The 26,208-nt window shown below is 56.4% G+C and overlaps 1 protein-coding gene across 2 annotated transcripts; it reads left to right on the top strand.

Moving 5' to 3' along the window:
* Positions 1-1,210: 1,210 nt before the first annotated feature.
* POLD1 (DNA polymerase delta 1, catalytic subunit) lies at positions 1,211-25,541 on the top strand. Of its 2 annotated transcripts, XM_072968555.1 has the most exons (28): positions 1,267-1,315; positions 7,742-7,864; positions 11,016-11,218; positions 11,529-11,642; positions 13,649-13,795; positions 13,882-14,007; positions 14,090-14,258; positions 14,346-14,427; positions 14,502-14,631; positions 15,082-15,248; positions 15,411-15,515; positions 16,934-17,074; positions 17,155-17,265; positions 17,590-17,781; positions 17,892-17,980; positions 18,051-18,167; positions 18,347-18,460; positions 18,779-18,926; positions 21,731-21,826; positions 21,930-22,067; positions 22,182-22,357; positions 22,674-22,826; positions 22,967-23,069; positions 23,820-23,952; positions 24,042-24,155; positions 24,511-24,563; positions 24,644-24,741; positions 25,348-25,541. In XM_072968555.1, the coding sequence occupies exons 2-28, from the start codon at positions 7,761-7,763 to the stop codon at positions 25,451-25,453; spliced, it is 3,429 nt and encodes a 1,142-aa protein (XP_072824656.1). In that variant the 5' UTR covers positions 1,267-1,315; positions 7,742-7,760; the 3' UTR covers positions 25,454-25,541. The 2 variants fall into 2 exon arrangements, with proteins under 2 accessions (XP_072824657.1, XP_072824656.1); XM_072968556.1 differs by lacking the exon at positions 7,742-7,864 and having other exon boundaries at positions 1,211-1,315.
* Positions 25,542-26,208: the final 667 nt, after the last annotated feature.

Here is a 26,208-nt window from a genome sequence, read left to right as displayed (position 1 = left end):
TCAGAGTCAGAGTCTGAGATGGGGATGGGCTACCAAGGTCTTCATGGACACCGACCCCCCTGGACCTGGTGCTGGGCTGTGGCGGATTCAGGGTGATGTGACTGGGTGTTATGGGGGCCCAGGAGAGGCCCCTGACAACCTCAGGGTCACCTCTCTGTGGCTGGAGCCCACTCCTGAAGGACAAGGAGACTGTAAGTGCTTGAGGGGACTGGAGCTCTCATTTAATCAAGTATTTGCGGAAGCTGCTTGTGGACCAGGTGCTGTGCTGGCCTTTCTGGGGACACATGTCATTCATTCAGTAAATCTGTGTGAAGCATATACTATGTGCCAAACACAATTTTAGGCACTGGAAATATCAGTGAACAAGATAAAGTCACTCCTCCGAGCCGTCTAACCATCAGGGCTGGTAGTCGGGGAATGAGTCTGGACAGCTAGAAGGTAAGGGAATAGGGACTTTAATGGAGGCAGGATGCGGCAGTGAGGGAGCTAAAGGTCTCTCCCAAGAGGCCTTGGTGAGTTCAGAGTAAGGAAGGGCAGGGGCGTTCTCTTAATTTCTCCTTCCCCTGCACCAGGCCCTGAGGGGACACCCAGGTGAGCTGGATGGACAGTCTTGGTCAAGGGTGAAGGGGGTGTTGCTTGGAGGAATGGTTTGGGTATTGACAGGTATTTTTTTTTAGGGGAGGAGAGGGGACGGCGGAAGTGAGAGTAGTTACAAGTGATCACCTCATTCCCAGCAGTGTGCCACTAGCCTGCAGGTGCGCCTGCCCTGTGCTGAGTCCAGTTTACAGATGGGGACACTGAGGCTGTGAGGCAGAACAGACCAGGGCAGTATCTGAGCGCATAGGGGCCAGCCTCTGCGGGGAGGGCATAGGGCAGGGCGCGAGTGGAAGGATGAACAGTGCCCAGGTGGTGCTCCCGACAAGGCTTCGGACGGGAGGCAGGTAGGGGAGCAGAGGATGCGTGCCTGGCACCTTTGGGCTCGCGGAGTTGTGGCTGGGCGACTGACCAGGGCTGCGGTGCGCGCAGACCTCACCGGGCCGCGACGCTACCTCAGGGAAGGGGCGTGGCTTCGAGCTGCACACGTCAGGAGGGGGTGGGGTTTGGCGGGAATTTGCCCGCAAGTGGACTAGGCCACCGCCCAAATTGGAAAGAGGGGGCGTGGCCGGTGCCCCAGTGGGAAGAACGGGGAGTGGCCGCCCCTATTTGGACAGGAGGGGCGTGGCCCGGCTCGGAGCGCGGCGGCTCTGGGCCTGCGCGCGCCGGTGTCAGGGGTCACGGCGGCGTGGGCTGTGGCGGGAAACGCTGTTTGAAGCGGGTGAGTTACGGGAGAAGGGGAATTCCAGGGGACTCGGCCTGGCAGGGCAGGGGGCTTGACAGAGGGTTGTGAGGGGTCGCTTGCGGTGTGGCGGCGGGAGGGATCCTCTTAGCTCCGGAGTAAGCGGAAGAGGGACAGGGGCCAGTGGTCGTGGGCGCGTGTGCGGGGCGCTTGGGAAGTTGACGGGGGTCGGGGGGGCTCCCCACGACGTGCAAGTGGCGCATGCGCTGGGCATCGGGCTCGGGGAACTGGTTTAGAGACGCAGCCCGGAGGGTCTTTGGGGCCACGGGTTCCAGAGACAGTGGGAACTGAATGGTGCACATGGGGGCATAGTGTCATCTCTTATTCACTAAATATTGAGTACTCTGTACCAGGCAGTGTTCTAGAAGCAGGGGCTACAACCCGAATAAGTCAGAAAAGGCCCCTTTCTTGGGGGAGACAGACAGTAGACAAGTAACAAGTAATAACGGTGAAGCAATGCTTTCAGCCTGGTGATACGTTGTCCCAAGTTAAGTACAAGAGAGTAGTCTGCTTCTTTAGCTAGGGTGGTTAGGAATCGTCTTTATGGGGAAGTGACATTTGAGAGAGTAGGCAGCCACATAAAGAAAGATCCGAGCAGGGAAATCATCAAGTGAAAAGGCCTCGAAGAAGGAAGGAGCTTGGTGTTTGTAATTGGAAGGGACAGGTGAGGCTGGAGACATGATGGGGAACCAGGTCCTGTAGAGCCTCTTAAATCTCGGTGTGGGGGGTAGCTTTCATTCTTGGCTCCATAGGGCGCCATGGGAGGTTTTGAGCATCAGAGCAACATGACCCTTTCCTGTGTTTTAAAAAACCTCGCTGCTGATCAAAGATGGGATTGGAGCAGAAGCAGGAGTGGAAGGAGGGAGGCCAGTTAGGAGACAATGAGGGGGCGGTAGGTGGCCTCACCCGCAGCGCAGGTGGGGAGAATTCATCCAGTCGAGGTTGTTCTTGAGCTTTGAGCCAGCACGACTGAGAGAGTAGGGAGGAGGGGAGCCCAGGATGACTGGGGTTTGCGGTTTGAGCAACAAGCTGGAGGGAGAAGGCTGAGGGAGGGCAGGTTTGGAGGTGCCACCCTGAAGGCAGAGCTTAGGTGCAGTGAGTGGGCAGGAGGATGTCAGTATCTCGGGTTCATAGCCACACCGATTCCAGGAACCTCTCATTGCCTTTCCTCTGCCTCCTTCCTGCACTTCAACCCTTAGAGAGGTTCCTTCCTGACTCCGGAGGCCTTTGGCATGCCCTTCCCTCCTGCAATACTCTCCCCCTCTTCAGTCCTTCAACCAACTGCTCTTGGGGCAGGGCCCTTGCTGGGCACTGGGGAGGGGATGAGAATTCAGTTTGGTCGGGGGAAGGACAGGCGATCTCAAGCCAGAGTCCCCTGAGTTGCAAGGAGGCAGTGCCAGTCTTTGGGAGCCCAGAGAAGAAGCTGAGGGCTCAGGGCAGACTCGTAGAATCAATGACACTGGAGAGGAGTCTAACCCTGCACACCTTGAAGTGGCCTGTGTTCCAGGCACTGTGCTGGGTGATCCTGGGGACCCCGACTCTGACCCCTGTTTTTGAGGAGCTCCCAGCCTGAAGCTGACAGGGCTCGGACAGTAACGATAGTGCCCCAAGGCACTGTGGGAGCCCTGCGGGGCTGCTGATCAGCCTAGAGGAGCTGAACCAGAGCTGAGTCTCTGAGGATGCAGAGGAGTTTGGTGGCCAAGAAAAAGGAGGATTTCATCTAGCAAACACCTTTCAAGAGCAGGCCTGTGCTAGGCGACACTGGGGATCCAGAGAAGCGTCAGCCCTGCCCTGACCTCCAGTGGTCCCTGTCTGGTGAGAGAGTCAGACACAAGTCCACATGGTCCCAGCCCATGACAAGGGCAACGGGAGTCAGGGAGGCCCAGAGGAGGCACAAAGCCAAAGCAGGAGAAGAGAGTAGTTTTCTAGGGGCCAAGAGTGACTAGGTACAGGTGTAATTATTTAATCAATTCCTCAGCAGGTGTGTGAGGGCCAGGCTAAAGGGGTGGGTGAGCAGAGGAGTATATCCTCAGTCTGTCTCCCCTACTGGTCAGAGGGCAGTTCACCCAGTATCTCTCCCAGCATGCCTGGAGCCCCACCATCTCAAATACTGGTTAACAGTGGGGCTCTGGAGACAGCCTGCCTGGGTCTGAACCCTGGCTCTGCCCTTCTGAGCTAGCTGTGCCACCTCAGGCAGGTGGCTGCACCTCTCTGGGCCTCGGTTCCAGTCTAAGTGTTGGAGGGTAATAGCCACACCTCCCTCAGAAGTTGTGACAATTCTGTGAGTCCTTTCATTCATTCTTCAGAAAATGTTTATCACGCACGTCCGCAGTCTCAGGCTGTCCCCTGATCACATGAGATAAAGCAGTAAACAATAGGCAAAACCTGTGCTCTCACAGCATTCCCATTCTCCTAACGCGGGACAGACAGTAGGCTAAATAAGCAGGGATTCTCAGGCTTGAGCAGCCTTCGAATCCCTGGAGGGCCCAATTCCACACAGATCGCTGCCCCCACCGCTGCCACCGCAGGCTCTGATTCAGTACTTCTGGGGTGGGACCTGACAATTAGCACTCTGACGAGTTCCCACCAGAGGCCCAAGCCGCAGGGCCGGGGCACCACACTTTGAGAACTCTAAGAACTGACAGAGTGCACTGGGCAGCGACAAGGGCCAGCAAGAAAAAGAAAGCAAGGGAAGGGGTTAGATAGAGAGTATGAGGATGGGGCAGCGGGGCTGAAGTTTTAAATGGGCCTCACTGAGAAGATGACAGTTGAGCAAAGACCCGAAGGAGGGGAGGAGAAAGCCATGGAGACGTCTAGGAAAAAACATTTGTCAGGACAAAGGGAAGAGCTTGGTTCTGAGGTAGAATCAAACCTGGAGGCTTTAAGGAGCAGAGAGGAGGCAAGGGGCCAGAGTGAGCAAGGGGGAGAGGGTGGGAGGTGGTGTCCTGAAGGGGAAGGCGGAGGTGATTGTGCAGGGTCTTTTGGGCCACGATGAGGACTTTGCTTTAACTGTGCACCAGACAAGAGCCAGGGACAGGCTCTGAGCAGAGGAGAGGCCGGATGATCTGAAGTATTTGTACAGGACCCCTTTGGCTGCCGCGTGGAGAGTACGCTGAGGGGCAGGGTGGACGGAGGGAGACCCCAGGACAGGCTGATCATTCATTCAACAGCTATTGCTCTCTCGAGCGCCCTCGGTTGGACAGTTAGTGTTTTTGACACCTGTCAGACCGGTGAACAGAGCTGTATCCCTGCCCGCGCTGAGCTCATTTTCCAGCAGGGGGCGCCAGACAAACAGCAATGCGCAAAATTGAGGCGAACCATCTTAGGGAGCCACAGGGACCAGACTGGGAGCCTTGCAGGAGCCGCCAAGCAGTGGGACTCCTATCTGTTGGAAGACAGAGCTGACAAGAGTTGCAGACGGAGTGAGCTTGTGGTCTGAGGGGAAGAGAGAAGTTGAGGTGACTCCAAGGTTGTCAGCTTGATGAGAGTTGCCGCTTACTGGATTGGAGGAGACCATGGGGTGCAAGGAGCAGGTTGTGGGGGGGCGATCAGGAGTCCTCCTTGGTTGTCAGAGGTGCCTGAAGGAACTTCCTCACAGGAGGGCAGTTGGATCAGTCAGCCTGGAACCCGGGCTGATATCTGGGCCTGAGACACAAAGGCATAGAGATGGCATTTAAAGCCATGAGGTTGGGTGAGATGGGGTGAGGACATCGAGGGAGTGACGGTCACAGAGAAATGGACACTCATCGCCGTGTTATTGCTGGGTTTGCTCGCTGTTCAGTATTTGCTCCTGAAACGTCGAGAACGGGAGCGAGCACGTGCTCCTGCGCCAGGGCCCCCGAGGGAGGACACCAGGGACCTCCTCCCTTCTCATGCTGCCTCTCCTAACTGTGAGCTAAAGACGGCGCCTGGGGTAGGGAACTAGAGCAGGAACCTAGATTCTGCTCCTGGGGACAGCTTCACTACCACTGTGGCCCTGGCCACAGCCCACTGACCCAGGGCAGCCAGTCGCCCCCCTTCTGCCTCCCTCTGGGCTCCAGTCAGCCCCGCCCCTTCTTCCCCCAAGTTCCGCCCCCCGCCCCCGTTACAACTCTCAGCATCTCTGACTACTTGCGTGGCTGGAGCAAAGGCCTCCAAGCCTTTTCCTCCCCCTCAGATAAAGCACTTGTGTGCACGGTTCACATTCCAAACGCACAAAAAGAGTCGATTCAGAGTCTTTCTCCCCATGCAAGACTCGTGTGTGCAGGGTCACAGCGGCACGGGTCACAGGAGCGCAAAGGTACAAACAACCCTAACGGAAAAGCACAGTGTGAGCCAGCCATGCGGTAGGGAGGTACTCAGGCAGAAAGAGGAACCAGGCGCTGATCCTGATCCGTGCTGCAATGTAGGTGGACCTGGAAAACATTTCCTCAGCCAAAGAAGCCAGACGCTAAAGGACAGCTTTCTAAGACTCCATTTCTAGGAAATGCTTAGTGTAGGCAAATCCACAGAGACAAAGTGGATCAGTGGTGCTTTGAGCTGGGGGAGGGTGGGGAGGGTCTCTTTTTGCATTGATGAAGGAGTTCTAAAATGGACAGCCGTGATAGTTGCACAAGTCTGAATATACTGAGACCATTGAAGTATACACTTTTAATTTGTTTTCTTTCATTTTTTAACGTTCCAAAATGGGCTGTTTATTTGCTCCCAATAAATTGGTGGGCAGTAAGTTAAGAAATCAGTGTGGCTTGGGTGGGTGAGTCACTCTCAGGGAGGGCTGACGCATGTACTTTTAAGTGTGTAAATTGTATGGTGTGTGAATTAGATCTTGGTAAAACTATCTCCCATTCTAGCCACCCCCATGAAACCAGTGTGGCCAGTTTGTTACCTATCCTTCCAGAATCATGCATTAAAATCCCACATCTTTATTTATTAATTTTTTAAAAAATGGACTATATTTTTCAGAGCAGTTTTGGGTTCACAGCAAAATTGAGCAGAAGGTACAGAGATTTCCCATATACCTGCCACCGTCACACATGCATAGAGTCCCTGCTGTCAACATCCCCCACCCCCAGTGGTGATTTTCCTACAATCCATGAACCTACATTGACACTTCATTATCACCCAGAGTCCATAGTTTACATCCGAAAGCCCACATCTTTAGATAAACCCTCCCACCCACCTTGTAATACTGCTATCTTTACCTTATGTATTTCCCTCTGAGTTTTTTTTGGAAGCTCTAGAATTTTTGTTTTAATTGAAGTATAGTTGATCCCTCCAACTTCGTGTTTTGAAAAATTCTAAGCCTGCTGAGCAGTTCCAAGGCAAGTTCAATGAATAGCCACGAACCCTTTGCTGGATTCACCAGTTAAGGTGCTGCCCCACTTTTTTTTTTAAATTAGTTTATTTTTTAACCAGTCTCTCTCTCTCTTCTTTTTTTTTTTTTTTGTGGAGGGGAGGTAATTAGGTTTTTATTTAATTTATTCATTTTAGTGGAGACACTTGGGATTGAACCTACGACCTCATGCATGCTAAGCATGTGCTCTACTGCTAAGCTACACCCTCCCTACTCCACTTGTTTTATCTTGACACACTCTTTTTATTTTCTTTATTTTTGGGGCTGAACTATTTGCAGGTTGTAGTCATCATGATACTACAGTAGAGTTATAATCAAGCCATTTAACATGAGATGATACTGTTATGGTCTTATGTGTTTATTTATTATTTTTTAATGGAGGTACCGGGGATTGAACCCAGGACCTCGTGCATGCTCAGCACGGAGATGGTACTGTTATCCCGTAGACAGTCCTTACCCAGTTTGCCCAGTTGTTCCAGTAACATCCTGCAGGGCCCTTTTTGGTTTTTCAGTCCATGATCTGATCTGGGATCATGCCTGGCGTTTAGTTGGCATGACTACACAATCTCTCCTTTAATCTAAAATAGTTTCCTGGCCATTTCTACCCCCTTCGTGACGTTGACATTTTTGAAGATTCCATCTTGCAAGCCAGTCTTTACTTCGGTTCGATTGTTTCCTAATGACCAGAGTCAGGGTAAACATTTTATTAGACTTTTTTTTTTTTTAATGCGAAAGCTAACACCCTTAAGTGCACTTTGCTTTCTCTACCTAACAATGGGTCTTTGAGAGTCCTCTGTGTCAGTACGTGGTGAGCTTCCTCATTCCTTTATAGAGCTGCATAATATTCCATGGGACAGAATTAATGGAACTTATTTAAACAGTCCCCCAGGAGAGGACATTTAGGTAGTTTCCAGTCTTTTGCGATTGCAAACAATGCTGCCGGAAATAACCTTACAAATGAAGCTTTTCATTTTGTGATAGTAGATCTGTAGCATAAACCCCTAGATGTGAAACTGCATCCTCCCCACTTTTATGTTTTCACTTGTGCAATTTACATTTGGTGAAACGCATAGGTCTCAAGCATGGAGTTGGATGGACAGTGCATTTCCATCGCCCCAGAGAAAAACCTCCTGCCCCTTCCCAGTCAGTCTCTCCCACCCCAGAAGCGGCCACTGGCCTAATTTCCAGCACCACAGGTGAGCTTACTCCATCCTAGAACTTCGTGTATATGGCATCACACAGTTTATACTCTCTTCTTAATGGAGGTGAAATTAACCATTTTAAAGTATACAGTCAGTGACATTTAGCGCCTTCACAGCCTTGTGCAGCCACCACCTCTAGTTTCAGAACATTTCCATCACCCAAAAGGGAATCCTGTACCCATTAGCAGTCACTCTCCATCCCCCTAGCATGTACTTGTATGTCTGGCTTCTTTTATGTGTGTTTTTGAGATTTGGCCGTCCTGTGTGTGTATCAGTAGCCATGTCCTTCTTAATGCTGAGAAGTATGTTGCCAACATTTGCCATGACACACCCCCAGTCAGGTCAGAATTTTTCTGTGCATTATTTGTTAAGGTCTAGGCTAACCTGCTATAACAAAGAGACACCAAAGCAAAGTGGCCCAGGCAACATACATATTTATTTCTCCCCATAACCATCCAAAGGGAGGCAGCTCTGCCCCAGGAGGTGGTCAAGGGCCCAGGTTCCTTCCATCTTGTAGCTCTGCCTTCCCTTCAGTGTTGTCCTTGTCCCTGTGGTCAAGGTTGGCTCACTGCCACCACACCCATGCTCTAGCCATTGGGAAGGGGGAAGAGGCTGGAGGGCAGGCTTCCTTTTAAGGCTGCCCCTAGGGGAGGGTATAGCTTAGTGGTAGAGCAGGTGCTTAGCATGCACAGTGTCCTGGGTTCAATCCCCAGTACCTCCACTTAAATAAATAAACCTAATTACATTCCCCCCACCAAAAAAGAAAGAAAGAAAGGAAGGAAGGAAGGAAGGAAGGAAGGAAGGAAGGAAGGAAGGAAGACCCTTAAAAGGTTTAATTAAATGACAATGGAAAAAATAGGAAATAAAAATTAAAAAAAAAAAAAGGCTGTCCCAGAAGCTGCACATCTCACAGTCACCCTCAGTCCATGAGAGAACTTGGACATGTGACCAGCCCTGGCTATGCACCTTGGGAAATGTGGTCTCACGTTGGGCTGCCTGTGGCAGCTCCAAGGCAAAGAGTCTGTTGGAAAAAGGACCAAGGGAAGACTGGATGTGGGGGGACAGTTCCTAGATCCACAGGTGTTCTCTCCAACTGGGTCCTCCCAGCTGGGTCTGGGTCCCCTTTTGGTTCCCATAATCCCCTCCATCTTAGCCTGATGCTGGGAGACAAATACTTTTTTTAAACTTCTTTTTCTTTTTTTAGTAATTTCAAACTTACAGGGGGGTTGAAAAATAAGAATAGTATGAAGAACACCTATAAACTCTTTACCCAGGTTCCCATTTTAAGGTTTACCCTATGTACTTTGTGTTTTTTGTTTTTGTTTTTTTAATTGTGGTGGGAGGGATAATTAGGTTTATTTGTTTAATTTTTTTAAATGGAGGTACTGGGGATTGAACCCAGGACCTCGTGCATGTTAAGCCTGCTCTCTACCACTGAGCGGTACCTACTCCCGCATTTACTTTGTGATTTGCAAGCATGCACGTTTTTTCTCCTATGTGTATGTATGCACACTTAAAATTTTTTTTCAAAGTAGCTTGCATATATCGTGGCCATTTGCCCTTAAATACTTGAGTGTGCATTTCCTTAGCATATTCTCTTACTGACCCATAGTCAAGTTACTGACTTAAATAGGTTTAGCCTGAATACAGTCTTTTGTCTAATCTACTAGAGGATATGTACTTTTTATCAATATATCTTCTCAAAATATACCCTCCAAATAACTCTGTATAGGTTGCAATTAAGAAAACATATACAAATAGTCTCTATTTGGTTTTTGTGTTGGCTGCGTTGGATCCTGTATGGGGGCTTCGTTAGTATAAAGGGCATTTTGGGGACAATTGGAGAAATTGAAAGATGGACTTTTTTTTTTTTTGAGGTATAGTTGATTTAAAATTTTGTGTTAGTTTCTGGTGTACAGCATAATGATTCAGTTATATTATATATATTCTTTTTCATTTGGACTCTTTTTAAAAAAATTATTGAGTCCATGTTAAATATCCTGGATTTGATCATTGCACCATGCTTATTTAAGAGAATGTCCCTGTTCTTCAGAGACAGTGCTAAGGTATGCAGGGGTCAAGGGGCATGGTCTCTGCAACTAACTTGCAAATGGTTCTGGGAAAATAAGTCATAATATGACATGCACAGTTATATATGGTATGGGGTTGTGAAAACAAATACAGCGATATATTGACACTTGGGGAATCTGGGAGAAGGGCATATGTGAGTTTGATGAGTTTGAAATGGCTTCATAATAAAAAGGATTCTTTTTTTTTTTAAATTGTAGTTGATTTACAATATCACCAGAAATTGACACAACACTGTAAACTGATAGAACTTCAGTTAAAAAACAAAACAACAGTGTTACTAGTTTCTGGTGTACAGCAGAGTGATTCAGTTATACATGTTTATATATTCTTTTTCATCTTTTTCATTATAGGTTATTACAAGATGTTGAATGTAGTGCCCTGTGCTAGCAGTAGGACCCTGTTGTTTATCGATTTTGTATGTAGTAGTGTTTATCTGCAAATCCCAAATGCCTAATTTATCCCTCCCCTTCTCCAAAAAAGGATTCTTGTTTTTGGCTTGTTGTCAAGTGGGATGGGGAGCCTCTGAAATGCTTTGGGCTGGGAAGGGACCTGGTGGGATTCATGTTTCACACTACCCGCCCCACCCCACCCTGGCCCCCAGTGCAGGGACTGGCCTGTAGGAGGTGCTTCCCAGCTGATTGTCCAAGGAAGGCCTGGGCTGACGGGGAGAGGGGCAGGCGAAGGCCTCAAGGGCAGAGGCTCCTGGGAAACAGAGGGGGCTGAGGACCAAGCCTGTGATGGGGAGAGAGGGTGGAAGCCATGTAAGGCAGGTGCCAAGGGGTCGGCAGTGGGGCAAGCAAACAGGGCAAAGGATGTGGGGGGCTTGAGCATGTGAGGAAAGGCTTAAACTGAGGTGGTCATTGCCTGATGACTGCTGAGCATCTGGAGGGTGCCAGCACCTCTGTGGGGGCAGTAGGGGTGAGGGACGGAGAGTCGTGTCACTCTTCAGGGACTCTGGGAATTCAGAGGCTGGTGGTCCAGGTGGGTCCCGGTGGGTACTCGGGAGGTGGTGGAGAAGATGGGAGCCCTCACTCCACCCCGCCTCGCCCCGCAGGATGGAGGGTAAGCGGCGACCAGGTCCAGGGCCCGGGGTGCCCCCAAAGCGGGCCCGTGGGGGCCTCTGGGACGAGGATGAGGCCTACCGGCCATCACAGTTCGAGGAGGAGCTGGCGCTGATGGAGGAGATGGAGGCGGAGCACAGGCTGCAGGAGCAGGAGGAGGAGGAGCTGCAGTCGGCCCTGGAGGGGACTGTGGACGGTGAGGCCTGGACCGGGACCCCCGCACCCCCACCTGTCGTGCCTCTGGCCCACTTGCAGTGCCCTAGAGCTGACCTTTGACCCATGTCAGCATGCCACCTCTGTCACCTGCAGCTGCTCTTCTGACCTTGACCCTTGACTCCGCGGTCCTTCTGGAATTTCCCACCTGATCTAAAACACGACCTTTACCTGACTTTCTTTCCCAAATCAGATGCCACCTGAGAGATGGTGGACTGTGCCGGGAGGGCGGTTCCTTATTTCTGAAGCAGGATCACAACTCCATGTCTCCCTGTTTCCCTCCCCGCATCCAGGGCAGTTCTCCTCGACAGCCATAGATGCCCGCTGGCTTCGGCCCTCCCCGCCCCCACTGGACCCCCAGACAGAGCCCCTCATCTTCCAGCAGCTGGAGATTGACCATTACGTAGGTAAGTGTAGGGGGTGAGAGGAGGGGCCCTGGGCTTCTGGGGTGGAGGCTGGGCCGGTCAGGCCCTGTGACTCTGGGAGGAGGTGGGCACAGACAGTCCCTGCCCAGGTGACCAGGGCTGTGGCCGGGGGGGCAGGGCCGGGGGTGCCTAGGGTCTGGCAAAGGGTTAAGGGGCATCCTGGAGGCAGGGGGCATCTTCCAACAGAGTCCTTAAGGTAGGAAGAGATAGCTCCTTGCACAAGGGAGAGATGTGTGGTGTGGCATCCATCCATCCATCCAGTTAATCAGGAACAGCTGAGCACCTGTGTTGTCAGGCCCTGTTCCAGGCAGCCTGGGTCCCTACTCTCAGAGGCCCACGTTCTAGAAGGAGAGGCAGAATTAAAAAGGAAGTAGAACAGCGAGGTGGTGAGGGTTATGGAGGAGCATAAAGTAGGGTCGGGGTGCCAGGCCTCGCATCTCAGAGACCCAGGAAGGCCTCTCTTCAGAGGTGACAAGTGCCGTGGGGGTGTCTGGGAAAGCAGGGTTCTGGGCAGTGTGCCCTGCAGAGGGAGCAGGTCTGACGTGTTTAAGGAACAGCTAAGAGACCAGTGAGGCAGGAATGAGGGCCCAAGATGAAGGTGGGCAGTCATCTGAGATCCTCTCGGCCCAGCAAGGACTTCAGGGCTCCATTCTGGGTGAGCTGGGAAGTCTCTGGCGATGCAGAGACCCACCCCAAGCTCCGACTTGCGTATTAGAAGGCTTCCCCGTACGAGAATGAAAAGACAAGCTGTAGGCGGGGAGGAAACATTTGCCATCCACATATCTGCCAAAGGACTGGTGTTGCGAATATATAAAGGACATTGGGATCTCAATAGAAGAAAAGTCCAGTTCAAAAGTGGATAAAAAACTTGGACAGACAGTTCACTAGATAAACACATGAGATGAGGCTCTGTGTCATCAGCTATCAGGGAAATGCAAATGACAGCCACTGTGAGACACAGACACACACCTGTTGGAAAGGCTAAAGTAAAATAAACCAACATCACCAAGTGCAGACAGGGATGCAGCTCGCCGGGAACTCTGTGCACTTGGTGGGCTGCAGTTTGGTGCAGCCACTCTGGGAAACAGCCTGGCAGTTTATTACAGAGCTCAACCTACCTGTTTCTCATTTTTCTGGTGGTAATCTAATCTAATATTTGTTTTTTTTTTCCCCTGAGCTTTATTGCCATATAGGAGTTAAAGCTAGGGGTGGGGTGTAGCTCAGTGGTAGAGCACGTGCATAGCATGCATGAGGTCCTGGGTTCAATCCTCAGTACCTCCACTAACCCCCACCTCCAAAACAAGTGAAACCTATTTTTACCATAGGACCCAGCAATTCCACCCCTAAATATTTAACCCAGAGAAACAAAAACCTCCATTCAAACCGAAACCATGAATGTCAATGGCTCTGTTCATAACCACCCCAAACCTGGAACAGCACACGTGTCCCCCAGCGGGCGGGTGAAGGGCTGAGCACGGCACACAGAGCTTCCCCATGAATGAAAAGGAACAGACTGTTCACCCACGAGGTGACAGGGATGGATGTCAGAGGTGTCATGCTGAGTGACAGAAGCCAGACACAACATACAGTGTGACTCCATTATGTAGATGGTCTTAGAAAGACAAAATGAGAATGACAGAGGACACACGGGCGGTGCCAGGGGCTGGGGAGGAGGCAAGTATGAGTACAGCTCAAGGGGGCAAAAGGGCAGCTCAAGGGGGCTGTTTGGAGTGATGAGATCGTCCTGCACCCCCGTTTTGGCGGTGGTGACACGAATCTGTCTCTGCAAGTCCATAACGCTACACACACAAAATCGATTTTCCTCTTGAAAATGTTTTTATTTGCAAAGGAAAGCAGAGGCTCCCTCTAGCCGTGTGGTGGGAAAAGAACTGTAGGGGGACAAGGGTGGAAACCAAAACCGAAGGGAGGCAGGCAGACCTTTGAGGATTCTGAGGGGCAGCCCCTGCCTCACCCTATGACACCCCCAGGCCCAGCACGGCCCCTGCCTTGGGGACCCCCACCATCCCAGGGCTCTGTGCCTGTGCTCCGAGCCTTCGGGGTCACCGACGAGGGCATCTCGGTCTGCTGCCACATCCATGGCTTTGCGCCCTACTTCTACACCCCGGCGCCCCCTGGTGAGTGGTCCCGACCCAAAAGACCCCTCCCCCCAACTCCTGGCACCTGGGGCCCCCCTGCCCTCTGACCAACCCCCCACACCCAGGTTTCGGGCCTGAGCACCTGGGCGACCTGCAGAGGGAGCTGAACGGGGCCATCAGCCGGGACCAGCGCGGTGGGAAGGAGCTCACGGGCCCGGCCGTGCTGGCCGTGGAGCTATGCACCCGGGAGAGTGAGTGGCCCCCCAGGGGCTGGGTGGGTGGCAGGGACTCCCTCCAGGCCTCTGGGCCGGTGCCAGCCTCCTCTGTCTGCAGGCATGTTTGGGTACCATGGGCACGGTCCCTCCCTGTTTCTGCGCATCACCCTGGCGCTGCCCCGCCTCGTGGCCCCCGCCCGCCGCCTCCTGGAGCAGGGCATCCGTGTGGCAGGCCTGGGCACCCCTAGCTTCGCGCCCTACGAGGCCAACGTTGACTTTGAGATCCGGTAGGGCCCCCTGCCTGGCTTCTCCAACCTTCACCCCGACGCCCCTCCCCAGGCAGCCTCTCCCTGCTAACCCTCAATCCCCTGCAGATTCATGGTGGACACAGACATCGTTGGCTGCAACTGGCTGGAACTCCCGACCGGAAAATATGTCCTGCGGCCGGAAGGGAAGGTGCGTGGGTCCCCAGGGGTGGGGGGTGCCTAGAGCCTGGACCCTGCAGCTGCTGACCCACCTCGTCCCCGCAGGCCACACTGTGCCAGCTGGAGGCAGATGTGCTGTGGTCGGACGTGGTCAGTCACCCGCCAGAAGGGCAGTGGCAGCGAATTGCACCCCTGCGTGTGCTCAGCTTTGACATCGAGTGCGCTGGCCGCAAAGGTCCCTGCCTGGGCCCTGGGGGTCGTCCCTCTCCTGCTGCCTCTCTCTGGACAGTAGTGTTGTGCCAGTGTCACCCTGGGAGTCCCTGCGCTTCTTGAGCTTACTCAGAGCAGGGGGTAAACACACAGTGGCTAGGTTATTGTAAGACTCGCAGCACGAAGGAGGGTGGTAGTGGAGAGTGATAGGGCCACTGCAGACAGGTGGGCAGGGAGGGCCTCAGGGATGTGGGAAGGACAATTTCACCTTGTGAAGAGGGACGGGCCCAGGTGTAGGGTGGGGAGAGCATTCCCCACAGCAAGAACAGCAAGTGCAAAGGCCCTGGGACAGGGCAGTGGGTAGAGAAAGGAACAGACAGGCCTGGTGAGATTTAGGGGTGCCCCCACCCTGGTGTGTCAGGAGGAAGCATCGGGAGTCAGGTCCCCTGCCTCCCCCTCCTCCTTCCCTGTGCAGGCATCTTTCCTGAGCCTGAGCGGGACCCCGTGATCCAGATCTGCTCGCTGGGCCTGCGCTGGGGTGAACCAGAGCCCTTCCTGCGCCTGGCACTCACCCTGCGGCCCTGCGCCCCTATCCTGGGTGCCAAGGTGCAGAGCTACGAGCGGGAGGAGGACCTGCTTCAGGTGGATATTTTCAGAAGTACCTACCCAATCTTTCTTCCATGGGTGGGAGGGCTCTTGGGCTGCTCTTGGGGGTCTCCATAATATTCCAGGAGTGGGGAGGCTCCATGGCAGGGGATGACCCTGGGAGGACAGCCCAGGTGACCCCGTGGGCTCCCACTTCAGGCCTGGTCGTCCTTCATCCGGATCATGGACCCCGATGTGATCACCGGCTACAACATCCAGAACTTCGACCTTCCGTACCTCATCTCCCGGGCCCAGACCCTAAAGGTACTGTGGATGGGTCGGAATGACCTGCCCTCAGACACCCCGCTGGGGGCCCAGGGTATGGGCGGCTCCAGAAGCATCCCCGAAAGCCTGGCTCTGGCCCCCTCCCCACCCTGCCTAAAGTCTGGAAGGTTCCTAGGACTTCGGCAGAGGCTAGGACCATTTGTGGTCAAGTAAGAAAAGGGTCGTGTATGTGGAGGGGCAGAAGGAAGTGTGCAGTCCTGCAATGCCTTGTCCTCTAAGCTTTAAAATATGGCAGCAAAAAATAAGGAAAGGAGGGCTTTCTTCCAGTAGGTGCCCAAAGCCTGTTGCTCGGTGGACCTGGGCGAGGCCGTGTGGGGCATGTCAGTTCACTAGCGCTGCCGTACGTAACAAAGCCCCACAGACGTGCGTCCCCTCGCAGTCTGCAGGCTGCAGTCAAGGTGTCTCAGGGTTGGTTCCTTTGGTGGCGTCCTTGCTTCTGGTGCCCTTAGACATGCCTGGGGTGTTCTCCCTGACTCTTCCCCCCATCCCCCCTCTGTGCGTGTCTCTGTGCTCCAATGTCCCCTTTTTCTAAGAACACAATCATTATGGATCAGAGCCACCCTCTGTTTTTTTTAAGGTTTATTTGTTTATTTATATTTTTAATGGCGGTGCTGGGGATTGAACCATGGACCTCGTGCATGCTAAACACACTCTCTACCACTGAGCTATACCCTCCCCTCAAGGCCACCCTCTTGACCTCATCTGAACTCGATCCCCTGCAGAGACCCAGTTTCCAAGTGAGGTCCCATCCTGTGCAACAGGAGTTAGGACTACAACGTCTTTAGCGGGGAGGGACACGGTTCAACCTACAACGGGGTACATTGTATTCTTTTCTTCCTTTTCTGTGTGTTTGGCCAGTTTCATAATGGGAAAAACAACCACACTGACGGCCCCCAGTGGCTCCAAGGAGAAGTCCACCCCTGTCAGCCTGGCGTTTCCAATTGGGCCTCCCTCCCCCTGCCCCAGCCAGGCTGCTCCCACCCCAGCTCTGGCCCCTCTGCTCCCCTGGTCCTGCCCAGCTCAGTCTCCAGCGTAGATGCCTCCCCCTGACCTAGACCCATCTCTCCACATGGCCCCCTGCTGTGTTCTCTCCTGGCCTCCCGCAGGCCCCCCACCCTGTGCACCCATTCCTTGCCCACCAAACTCAGCATCGTCCCAAAATCTGCACTTCTGGCTCCCCATTTGGATACAGCCCCCCATCCCCTGGGCACCATCCCTGCCCCTTTACCCCCACAGTGTCAGGCCCCAGATTCTCTATTCTTGCTGTCCTAGCCACCAGGGCTCCCAGCAGGAAGAGGGAGGCATCGTGGAGTGGTTTGGTCACTGTTCCTGGGGCTCAGCCCTGGGGCTGTTCCCCACTGCCGCCTGCATGCTGTGCCCCCATGCTGTGTCCCCAGGTGCCGGCCTTTCCCTTCCTGGGCCGCGTGTCCGGTCTCCGCTCCACCATCCGGGACTCATCCTTCCAGTCGAAGCAGACCGGCCGGCGGGACAGCAAGGTGGTCAGCATGGTGGGCCGCGTGCAGATGGACATGCTGCAGGTAGGGCCAGGCCGGGCGGGGACCTGACATCCTGGGACCACGGCGGGGCGCTGACGCCCACCCTGCCCCGCCCGCCCCAGGTGCTGCTGCGGGAGTACAAGCTCCGGTCCTACACGCTCAATGCCGTGAGCTTCCACTTCCTGGGCGAGCAGAAGGAGGATGTGCAGCACAGTATCATCACCGACCTGCAGGTGCCCGTGACCTCTGCCCCAGCCGCCCGCTGGCCAGAGATCTCTCACCACCTCCACCTGACCTCCGACTTCAGTCCCCCACCTCCCTTCCTGGCCTGGAACTTCTGCCTCCCACCTGTCCTCCTGACCTTCCCCTTAACCTTCTGCCCTCCACCTCCGAGCGTGCCCTGCAAATGAGACCCGTATCCCTAACCACTCCATGACCTCTGGCACGGTGCCCTTTGTTCGGCTCTCCTGCCCCGACCAGTGGTCCATGCCAGCCCCTCAGAGCTCGCCCTTCTAACTCTGACGCTGTGTCTGCGCCCCTCTGCCTGCCACCCTCAGAACGGGAACGACCAGACGCGCCGCCGCCTGGCCGTGTACTGCCTCAAGGACGCCTTCCTGCCGCTGCGGCTGCTGGAGCGGCTCATGGTGCTGGTGAACGCCATGGAGATGGCGCGGGTCACCGGCGTGCCCCTCAGCTACCTGCTCAGCCGAGGCCAGCAGGTCAAGGTCGTGTCCCAGCTGCTGCGGCAGGTCAGTGGTTGGAGCCCAGGGCGGGCCCCGCCCCCTTGCCCCCCCACCTCTGGCTCAGGCTCAGGGGTCCTGCCCGCGCCCAACCTCTGTTGCGCCTTCTCCCCTCCCAGGCCATGCGCGAGGGGCTGCTGATGCCCGTGGTGAAGACTGAGGGCGGTGAGGACTACACGGGGGCCACGGTCATCGAACCCCTGAAAGGGTGAGGCCCAGTGGTGGGGAGCGGCAGCGGGAGAGAGGGGTCCGGGGCCTGACTCCTCCCCGCCCCCCAGGTACTACGACGTCCCCATCACCACTCTGGACTTCTCCTCGCTGTACCCGTCCATCATGATGGCCCACAATCTGTGTTACACCACGCTCTTGCGGCCCGGGGCCGCCCAGAAACTGGGGTACAGCGACTTCCCTTGGCGCGTGTACCCCGAGACCGCCGAGCGGCCAGCCTCAGGCGGGGAGGGGCTGGGGACCCGGGGAGGGGAGGGGCCTGGCAAGAGGTGGGAGGATCCTAAGGGGGGGGTGGAGGAGGAGGAGCCAGGAAGGCCGGGTGTCACCCCTACCGTCTTCCACCCAGCCTGACGGAGGACCAGTTTATCAAGACGCCCACAGGGGATGAGTTTGTGAAGACATCAGTTCGGAAGGGGCTCCTGCCCCAGATCCTGGAGAACCTGCTCAGTGCCCGGAAAAGGTGGGCTCTTGAGTTCCCCCTGCCCAACCCCTCTCAGAGCCCAGACTTGCTGTGTTGGCTTGGCAATCCCTGTGCCTCGTGGGGGCGCTTAGCCACATCTGTGCAGGAATTAGAACATGGCACCCACTTGTTGAATTAGAGCAGGCAGCTCCCTTTAGCCCCTCTGCTGGGCACCTCTGTGCAGTATGTAGCCTGCACAACCGTCCATGGCACCCCTTTCCAGAAAGGCATACTGACTGGTGCCCAGGCCTGGGTCACTCATCTCCCACTGCGGCCTGAGACGTCCCCTGAGTGGCCTTTTCTCCCCGCTCCTTCCAGGGCAAAGGCTGAGCTCGCCAAAGAGACAGATCCCCTGCGACGGCAGGTCTTGGACGGTCGGCAGCTAGCGCTGAAAGTGAGCGCCAACTCTGTGTATGGCTTCACTGGTGCCCAGGTGGGCAAGCTGCCGTGTCTGGAGATCTCACAGGTGAGTGCACAGTGGCAGGTGGGGGACAGACAGCCCCCCTTGGGGCGAACCAGGGCTCTACCTGGTGGAGGGCAAGGCCCAGGTCTCCCCAACCCACCAGCGTTTTGGAGAATGGACACTGGAGTGATTGGTTCACTGGTTGGCTCAACAAACACTTGCTACCCATCTGCTGTGGGTTGGACCTTGTGCCCCGTGGGTCCAGCAGGTGACAAAGGGGACAAGAGTTCCTGCCCTCGTGCAGTGCCCAGCCCAGTGGGGACACAGATGGTGACAGCAGTAAACATGTATCTATTGGTTGCAGGAGGGTAGAGCTCAGTGGTAGAGCGTGTACTTAGCATGCACGAGGTCCTGGGTTCAATCCCCAGTACCTCTTTTTAAAAAATAAATAAGTAAATTTAAAAACTTAATTATCCGCCCCCCCCCCCCGCAAAAGCAAGCAAGCAGTTGACGCCAAGGGCTCTGTAGACAAAGTCTGGGAGGGATGGGGAGTGGCAGGGCAGGGCGTGGAGGGCAGAGGCCCAGGGACTGAGGGACAGAAACTTGTTCTGTCCATCTGTCCCATAGTCATGTGACAGAGCCCACGTCCCTGGCAGTCTCCACCCCAGCCCACCTCCTCCCTGGTCCCTGTTTAAGGGTAGGGAGAGCAGAGAGCAGGTTCCCTCCCTGCTCCCGATGGGAGAACAGGGCAGTGTCTCTGTCAGTGGGCTGGGGGTCACCCAGCAGCATGGTCAGGCTCCAGCACTTGATTTGCACAAGGGTTCCCCGTCCTGTCCCTGTGTGAGGACCCCAGTGAGGACGCTGGGCAGGTGCTAGGACGGTGCTGTGCTCTGAGAGGGAATGTGGGCAGGAAGGATCACTGCCTCCCTCCCCGCCCGCAGCAGTATCCTAGGCCTGTTTACCAGAGGCCACTGTGCTGCTCAGACCAAAAAACAGATCCAGGGCAAGACCACAGAGGGCTTGAGTCTCTGAGGTTCTGCCAAGCTGGTATCAGTGCCTCAGCTCAGGGCCTGAGAGGTTCTTAGAAAGGTCTTCTGTCTAGCCCTCTCCCCTAGGGTTTGGGTCCCTGCCCATGCCAGACTTGGTTACCTCCAGCCATGGGGAGCTCCCTCCCTCCCTGAACATTGTGTCAGTCCTCACACCGCTCTGGGTGGGAGGCTTGGAAGAATTGGCAGTGGGTAGGCCTTGTGCTTGGGAGGGACCTGTGCACACACCTACCCACTTGCAGTTCAGATCCAGTGATTCACTAGAGGGACTTGGAGAACTCAGAAAAGAGCTGTTACACTTGTGGTTACGATTTATTACAGTGAAAGGAGAGGGATTGAAATCAACCAAGGGAAAGGCAGAGTCCAGGGAGACCAGGCACAGGCTTCCAGTTGTCTGTCCCAAGGGCGGTCCCACAGACAGCACTTGGTTCTCCCGGCATTCCTGTGTGACCTCACACACGTGGTGCTGCCCCTCAGGGAAGCTCGCCTGAGCCTTGGTGTCCTGGGTGTTTATTGGGGGTCAGTTACACATGCATGGAGCACCCGTGTGACTCCATCTCCAGTCCCTCCAGAGGTTAGGCTGATACCACATGGCCCAAGGTCCCCACCATAAATCACGTTGTTATCATAGATCACTTGGTGTGACCCAAGGTCCAGGTCAGCAAAGACACTTATCAGACAGGACATGCCAAGGGCTGAGAGGTTCCCTCCCAGGAGCCAGCCAAGAGCCGAGCCTCTCTTAGGGTGAAGTCAGTCCCTTACTGTTGGCCACCCTTACCCCTCGTATGGGCCTTTCACAGTCCCCAGGGGCCTCCCCCAGCCTGCTTGGAGGAAAGAAGTGGATGTTTGGCCGCCAGGTTCCAGCCGCTAAGGGAAGACCAGGCAGGAGGGTGCAGCTTTTCTCCCCCTGGTCCTTCCTCATCGGGGCTGCCGCTTCCTGGCCTTGTCTCTGTCTTTTCCCTCTCAGCCCCTTCCCTTCTGTCTGTTTCTGAGCCTCTTTCCCTATTTCTGTCTCTCAAGTTTATGGGGGCAGGGAGATGGGATAATAAAAAAAATACTGACTCATTCCAGAAAAAGATGAGGAAAGAAAAAGGAACATACAACAGGTGGAACAAATAGAAGACAGTTCGTACAACGGTAGATTTAAGCCCAGCTATAGTCAGTCATTACACTAAACGTAAGTGGCCTCAATGCTCTAGTTAAACACAAAGATTTTCTACCTGGATCCAAACAAAACAGAAGAGTCAAACCCATTTCTCCTTAGTGTCTCCCTCCTCTTCCCCTAGCCTCAGTTTCCTTATTTGTAAAATAAACTTGTTAGAAAGGAATAGTCTCTGCATGGTGCTGGTACAAGCCCTCTACCTTGGGGACGGCGTTTGACAGTGTGTAGGGTCATTTCTGGTTGCCCAAGGATGAGAGGGGCAGCACTGCTGGCTCCCCCAGGGGGAGGGCAGCCAGGAATGTCAGTGGTCCTGCACCACAGAGAGCTGCCCACAATACCACCGGGTGTCTCAGCACCTCTGTGGAGAGAAGCTCTGAGCTGATGGCCTCTTGTGGCTCCAAACTTTCCACCACTCATAAGCTGCAGTCAGTTCCTCCTCTGTGCCATCAGCTTTGGGCCAGCAACCCAACACTTCTTTCCAACAGACCATTAAGGAACAGCTCAGTAGCCCCGTTTTGCAGATTTGGAAACAGGCCTAGAGAGGTGGAATGGCTCACCCATTCTCACACCCGCAGAAAGCAGCAGAGGTGGGACCCCAGCCTGTGTTTCCTGCAGGCAGCCCCTGGGCCTTCACTCTGCGTGATTCTCTCCCCCAACAGAGTGTCACCGGGTTCGGGCGCCAGATGATTGAGAAAACAAAGCAGCTCGTAGAGTCCAAGTACACGGTGGAGAACGGCTACAGTGCCAACGCCAAGGTCAGGGCCTCCAGGCCACCCGTTGCTGCCTGAGATGGACCTGGGGCTAGTACTGGGGATGCAGGGGCCACCAGCACCGCCGGTCACATGCGCCCCTCCCCAGGTGGTGTACGGCGACACTGACTCTGTCATGTGCCGATTCGGCGTCTCCTCTGTGGCTGAGGCCATGGCCCTGGGTCGGGAGGCTGCAGACTGGGTGTCTGGCCACTTCCCTTCGCCCATCCGGCTGGAGTTTGAGAAAGTAAGTGGGGAGTCCGATCTGGCGTCGCAGGGGCCATCCCTGCCTGTTCCTGAGGAAGTCTCAGGACTGGACCTCGGCCCCCACAGGCTTAGGTCTAAGCCGCGACTTCCCCAGGTCTACTTCCCATACCTGCTCATCAGCAAGAAGCGGTACGCGGGCCTGCTCTTCTCCTCCCGGCCCGACGCCCATGATCGCATGGACTGCAAGGGCCTGGAGGCTGTCCGCCGGGACAACTGCCCCTTAGTGGCCAACCTCGTCACCGCCTCGCTGCGCCGCCTGCTCATCGACCGGTGTGTGGGACCCCCACCCCCACCTGGAGCCTGGCCCCTCCTCCCTCGGTCCCAGAAGCCTGGCCCCCAGCCCCTCCTCCCCTGGGGACACAGGTGTCAGGCCCAGCCCTTCCTCGGTGGCCGCGCTGTGGAAAGAGTGTGGGGTTGGACAGCTGTGGGTTTAAGCCCTACCTCTGCCACTTGGCAGCCTGTGGCCGGGCAGGGACCCTCCCCGCCCCCGGAGCTCATCCTGGTCCCCCAGCCTTGGGCCGCAGAGATGCCAGCCTGGCCCCGCCCCCGGCAGCAGCTGGTGACGCCCACCTGTCCTCCCCAACAGAGACCCGGCGGGGGCCGTGGCGCATGCGCAGGACGTCATCTCCGACCTGCTGTGCAACCGCATCGACATCTCCCAGCTGGTCATCACCAAGGAGCTGACCCGCGCTGCTGCCGACTACGCTGGCAAGCAGGCCCACGTGGAGCTGGCCGAGAGGTCCGCCCAGCGCGGGAGGGGGCGGGACCTGCCAGAAATAGCCCTACTCTTGCCAGCTGGGCCCACCACTTCCTACTCCCCCGCCCGCCCCTGCCATCCCACCTGCCCTCACCCGCCCCGCCGCCCCGGTCTCCCCGCAGGATGAGGAAGCGGGACCCCGGGAGCGCGCCCAGCCTGGGCGACCGTGTCCCCTACGTGATCATCAGTGCCGCCAAGGGCGTGGCCGCCTACATGAAGTCCGAGGTCAGGCCCACCTGGGCTGCCCGCGCCCGCTCAGCTCTCCTCAGTTCTCACTTCTGCTTTCCAGGCTGGGCGGGGAGGGAGGGTGTTTCTCTCTGTGGGCCCCACGGGGCCTTGAGAACCGCCCCCCAACACACCCCTGGGAGTTGGCTCCCTGATGCTTGGCTCCCCGGGCCTCCCGGCGCCCTCTGGAGGGGCCCCCATTATTCGGCCCCCTCCTTGCTCCCTCCTGTAGAAAGGGGCCCAGCCTCACTGCTCACTGCGCACAGCGAGCCTATCTGTCCAGCGACCTCTGTTTTGTGTGTCTGTTTCCAGCTCTTGGGTCTTCACTCTTCAACTTGTAATTCCCTTGGATTCATACCTTCCTCCATCCTACCCAGATGTCCAGTGACCTCTGACCCCACACAGCCCCTTCCTCAGCCCCCAGCTCCTGTTCTGCTGCCTGGTATTTGGGTTTCCAGCCTTCACACCCTCCACTGTGAATTCTGACCCTTCCTTGGTGACCCTAAGGCCCCTACCTATGGTCCCCAGCATGGGTCACTGAGCCCATAGCCAGGCACCCCCACGACCTCTGACCCCATCTCCGTCTGTACCCAGTGACTGCTTCACACCATTGTCCCCATTCATGACTGGGGAGACCCTCCTCAGAGGCTCCCAGTGTCCAACAGCCCCCACCCCCCTGCCTGGCCTGGGGTTGCAGCCCCCTCCATTCTGGCACCTGGGTGTGACCACGCCCGGCCACTCTGCCCACAGGACCCCCTCTTCGTGCTGGAGCACAGCCTGCCCATCGACACGCAGTACTACCTGGAGCAGCAGCTGGCCAAGCCGCTTCTGCGCATCTTCGAGCCCATCCTGGGCGAGGGCCGCGCAGAGGCCGTGCTGCTGCGTACGGGGTGGGGGCACCCTGGTGGGGAGGGGGCTGGTCCTCGGGGGTCGGGGGAGGGCACCAGGCCCACTGCCTGCCCTCACCTACAGGTGGGGACCACACGCGCTGCAAGACAGTGCTCACGGGCAAGGTGGGCGGCCTCCTGGCCTTCGCCAAACGCCGAAACTGCTGCATCGGCTGCCGAGCTGTCCTCAGCCACCAGGGTGAGCGAGGTTCTCCCCAACCCAACCCCTAACCGGGCCTTCCTCCCGCCCCTGCCATCACCTGAAGACCCCGGCACTGGGCCCTCAAGCTGGCATTGCTGCCTGGATAGGCCCCAGCCCTTGGGCTGGGGGCTCCTATCTGCAGGCACCCCCATGAGGGTCCTGGGCCCCCCGCCCCGGGAGTTCCCCAGGGAGTTTTCTCCACACACTTGTTCCCTTGTTCTTTCATCTGTGGGGACTTTCAGGAGCCGGGATGGGCAGCGGGCGGGGAAGGGGCAGGGATGGGGTGGCCCAGGCCCTGGCTCAGCCCCAGCTCCCCCGTGCTGACCTGCGACCCACCCCCGCCCCATCCCAGGAGCCGTGTGCAAGTTCTGCCAGCCCCGGGAGTCCGAGCTGTATCAGAAGGAGGTGAGTGAGGGGTCGGAGGAAGCGGGGAGGGACAGCTGTTGGGGGAAGCAGGGCGGCCCACTCAGCCCTGCCATCCCCAGGTGTCCCACCTGAATGCTCTGGAGGAGCGCTTCTCCCGCCTGTGGACCCAGTGCCAGCGCTGTCAGGGCAGCCTGCACGAGGACGTCATCTGCACCAGGTGGGCCCACCTGCTGGGGCCCCCAGCCTCACTCTGGCCAGACTACCTAGGCTCCTCCCTCCAAGCTCCCAAGGCCTGTGGATCAAAACCCTGGCTCCAGGGTGTTGGGCTCAAGCGCCCCACCCCACATCCCCTTCTGGCTGTGGGGGTCTTGCTGACTCTTGGTGTCCTGGCCAGTGCCCATCTCAGCCTTCCTGGGGGTGGGGGTGGGGGGTGCTGCTGAGTGGGGAGGGAATGGCCCCACTCCACACACACACACACGCACGCACGCACGCACACACACACGCGCGCGCGCGCACACACACACAGGCAGAGTCCTGGCCCCCTCCCCCAGGGCGGGGCCGGGCTTTCCCCAGGGAACAGGTGGGCGGGGCGGGTTCCCACGCCAGGTGCCAGGTGACAGGTGATATACGGCTGGTGGCCCAGCGCCTCAGCGAGCACCCGCTGTTATCGGCTCCCCTGTGCCCACTGAGCAAACAGCCCAGCATGGGAGGGGGGTTGGGTGGGCAGCAAGCAGGGGCCAAAGTCCTGGGAATGGCCCCGACCTCACCGCTGGGCTGGGCCACGGGACTGTGGGGCGGCTCTGACCGCCCACCTCGCCCGTAGCCGGGACTGCCCCATCTTCTACATGCGCAAGAAGGTGCGGAAGGACCTGGAAGACCAGGAGCAGCTTCTGAGACGTTTCGGGCCCCCTGGTCCTGAGGCCTGGTGACCTCTGACCTCAGCTGACTTCCCACGAGGGCCTTGGGGAGGTGGGGATTGGTGGAGAATTTAATAAAGTTGAGATATTTTGTTACCGAGTGCTTTGTGGTCTCTGGGGGTTTGTGGTCCACTATTATAAGCCCTGGATCCCTTCACCCTGCCTGCAAGACCCCTGGGCTCCCGCCTCGGCTGCCAGCCCCATACAGCCCGGGGCCTGCCTCAGTCTCCCCCCCATCCCCGCCCCATGACCCCTCCTTCGAGGCCTTGAGTGAGCATCTAGCTCCTCTCCACCCTCCAGGTGCTGACCTGTTTCCTCCAGGCCTGGGGCAGCCCCTGGCTCAGAGGCTCCCACTCCCCGGAACGACCAGGGGACCCCCCCTCCCGTGCCACACACCCACAATGTTTCCACCTCGGGGTCCTCACCAGCTTTGGGCCTGGGTTTTCCTCAGGGACCCCCGCCCAATCCACCTCCACTCAGAGAGCCTGACCCCACCTCCCAGCTGGCCTTGTGACACCTCCAGGGCTCAAGTCTGCTGTCCGTCTCCATGTGTCCCCCCAGCCCCCCAGTCCACTCCTCTCCTGGGTCCAAAGCCCCACCTTCACTGACCACAGGACCCCTTGGCCCCTTTGTTAGTTTTTCAGGGTGCCCTCAAGTCCAGCTTCTCTCCCATCTCCACCCCTCAGCCCGGGGATCCCCAAATCCAGACAGCCCCTGGACCGACCCTCCCAACCATGTGACCAAGGGGTTGTGCAATCCAGCCCCCT

The sequence above is a fragment of the Vicugna pacos genome, chromosome 9 (genome assembly GCF_048564905.1).
Source record: "Vicugna pacos chromosome 9, VicPac4, whole genome shotgun sequence".
Lineage (NCBI taxonomy): Eukaryota > Metazoa > Chordata > Mammalia > Artiodactyla > Camelidae > Vicugna > Vicugna pacos.
This window is presented reverse-complemented; position numbering and strand designations above follow the sequence as displayed.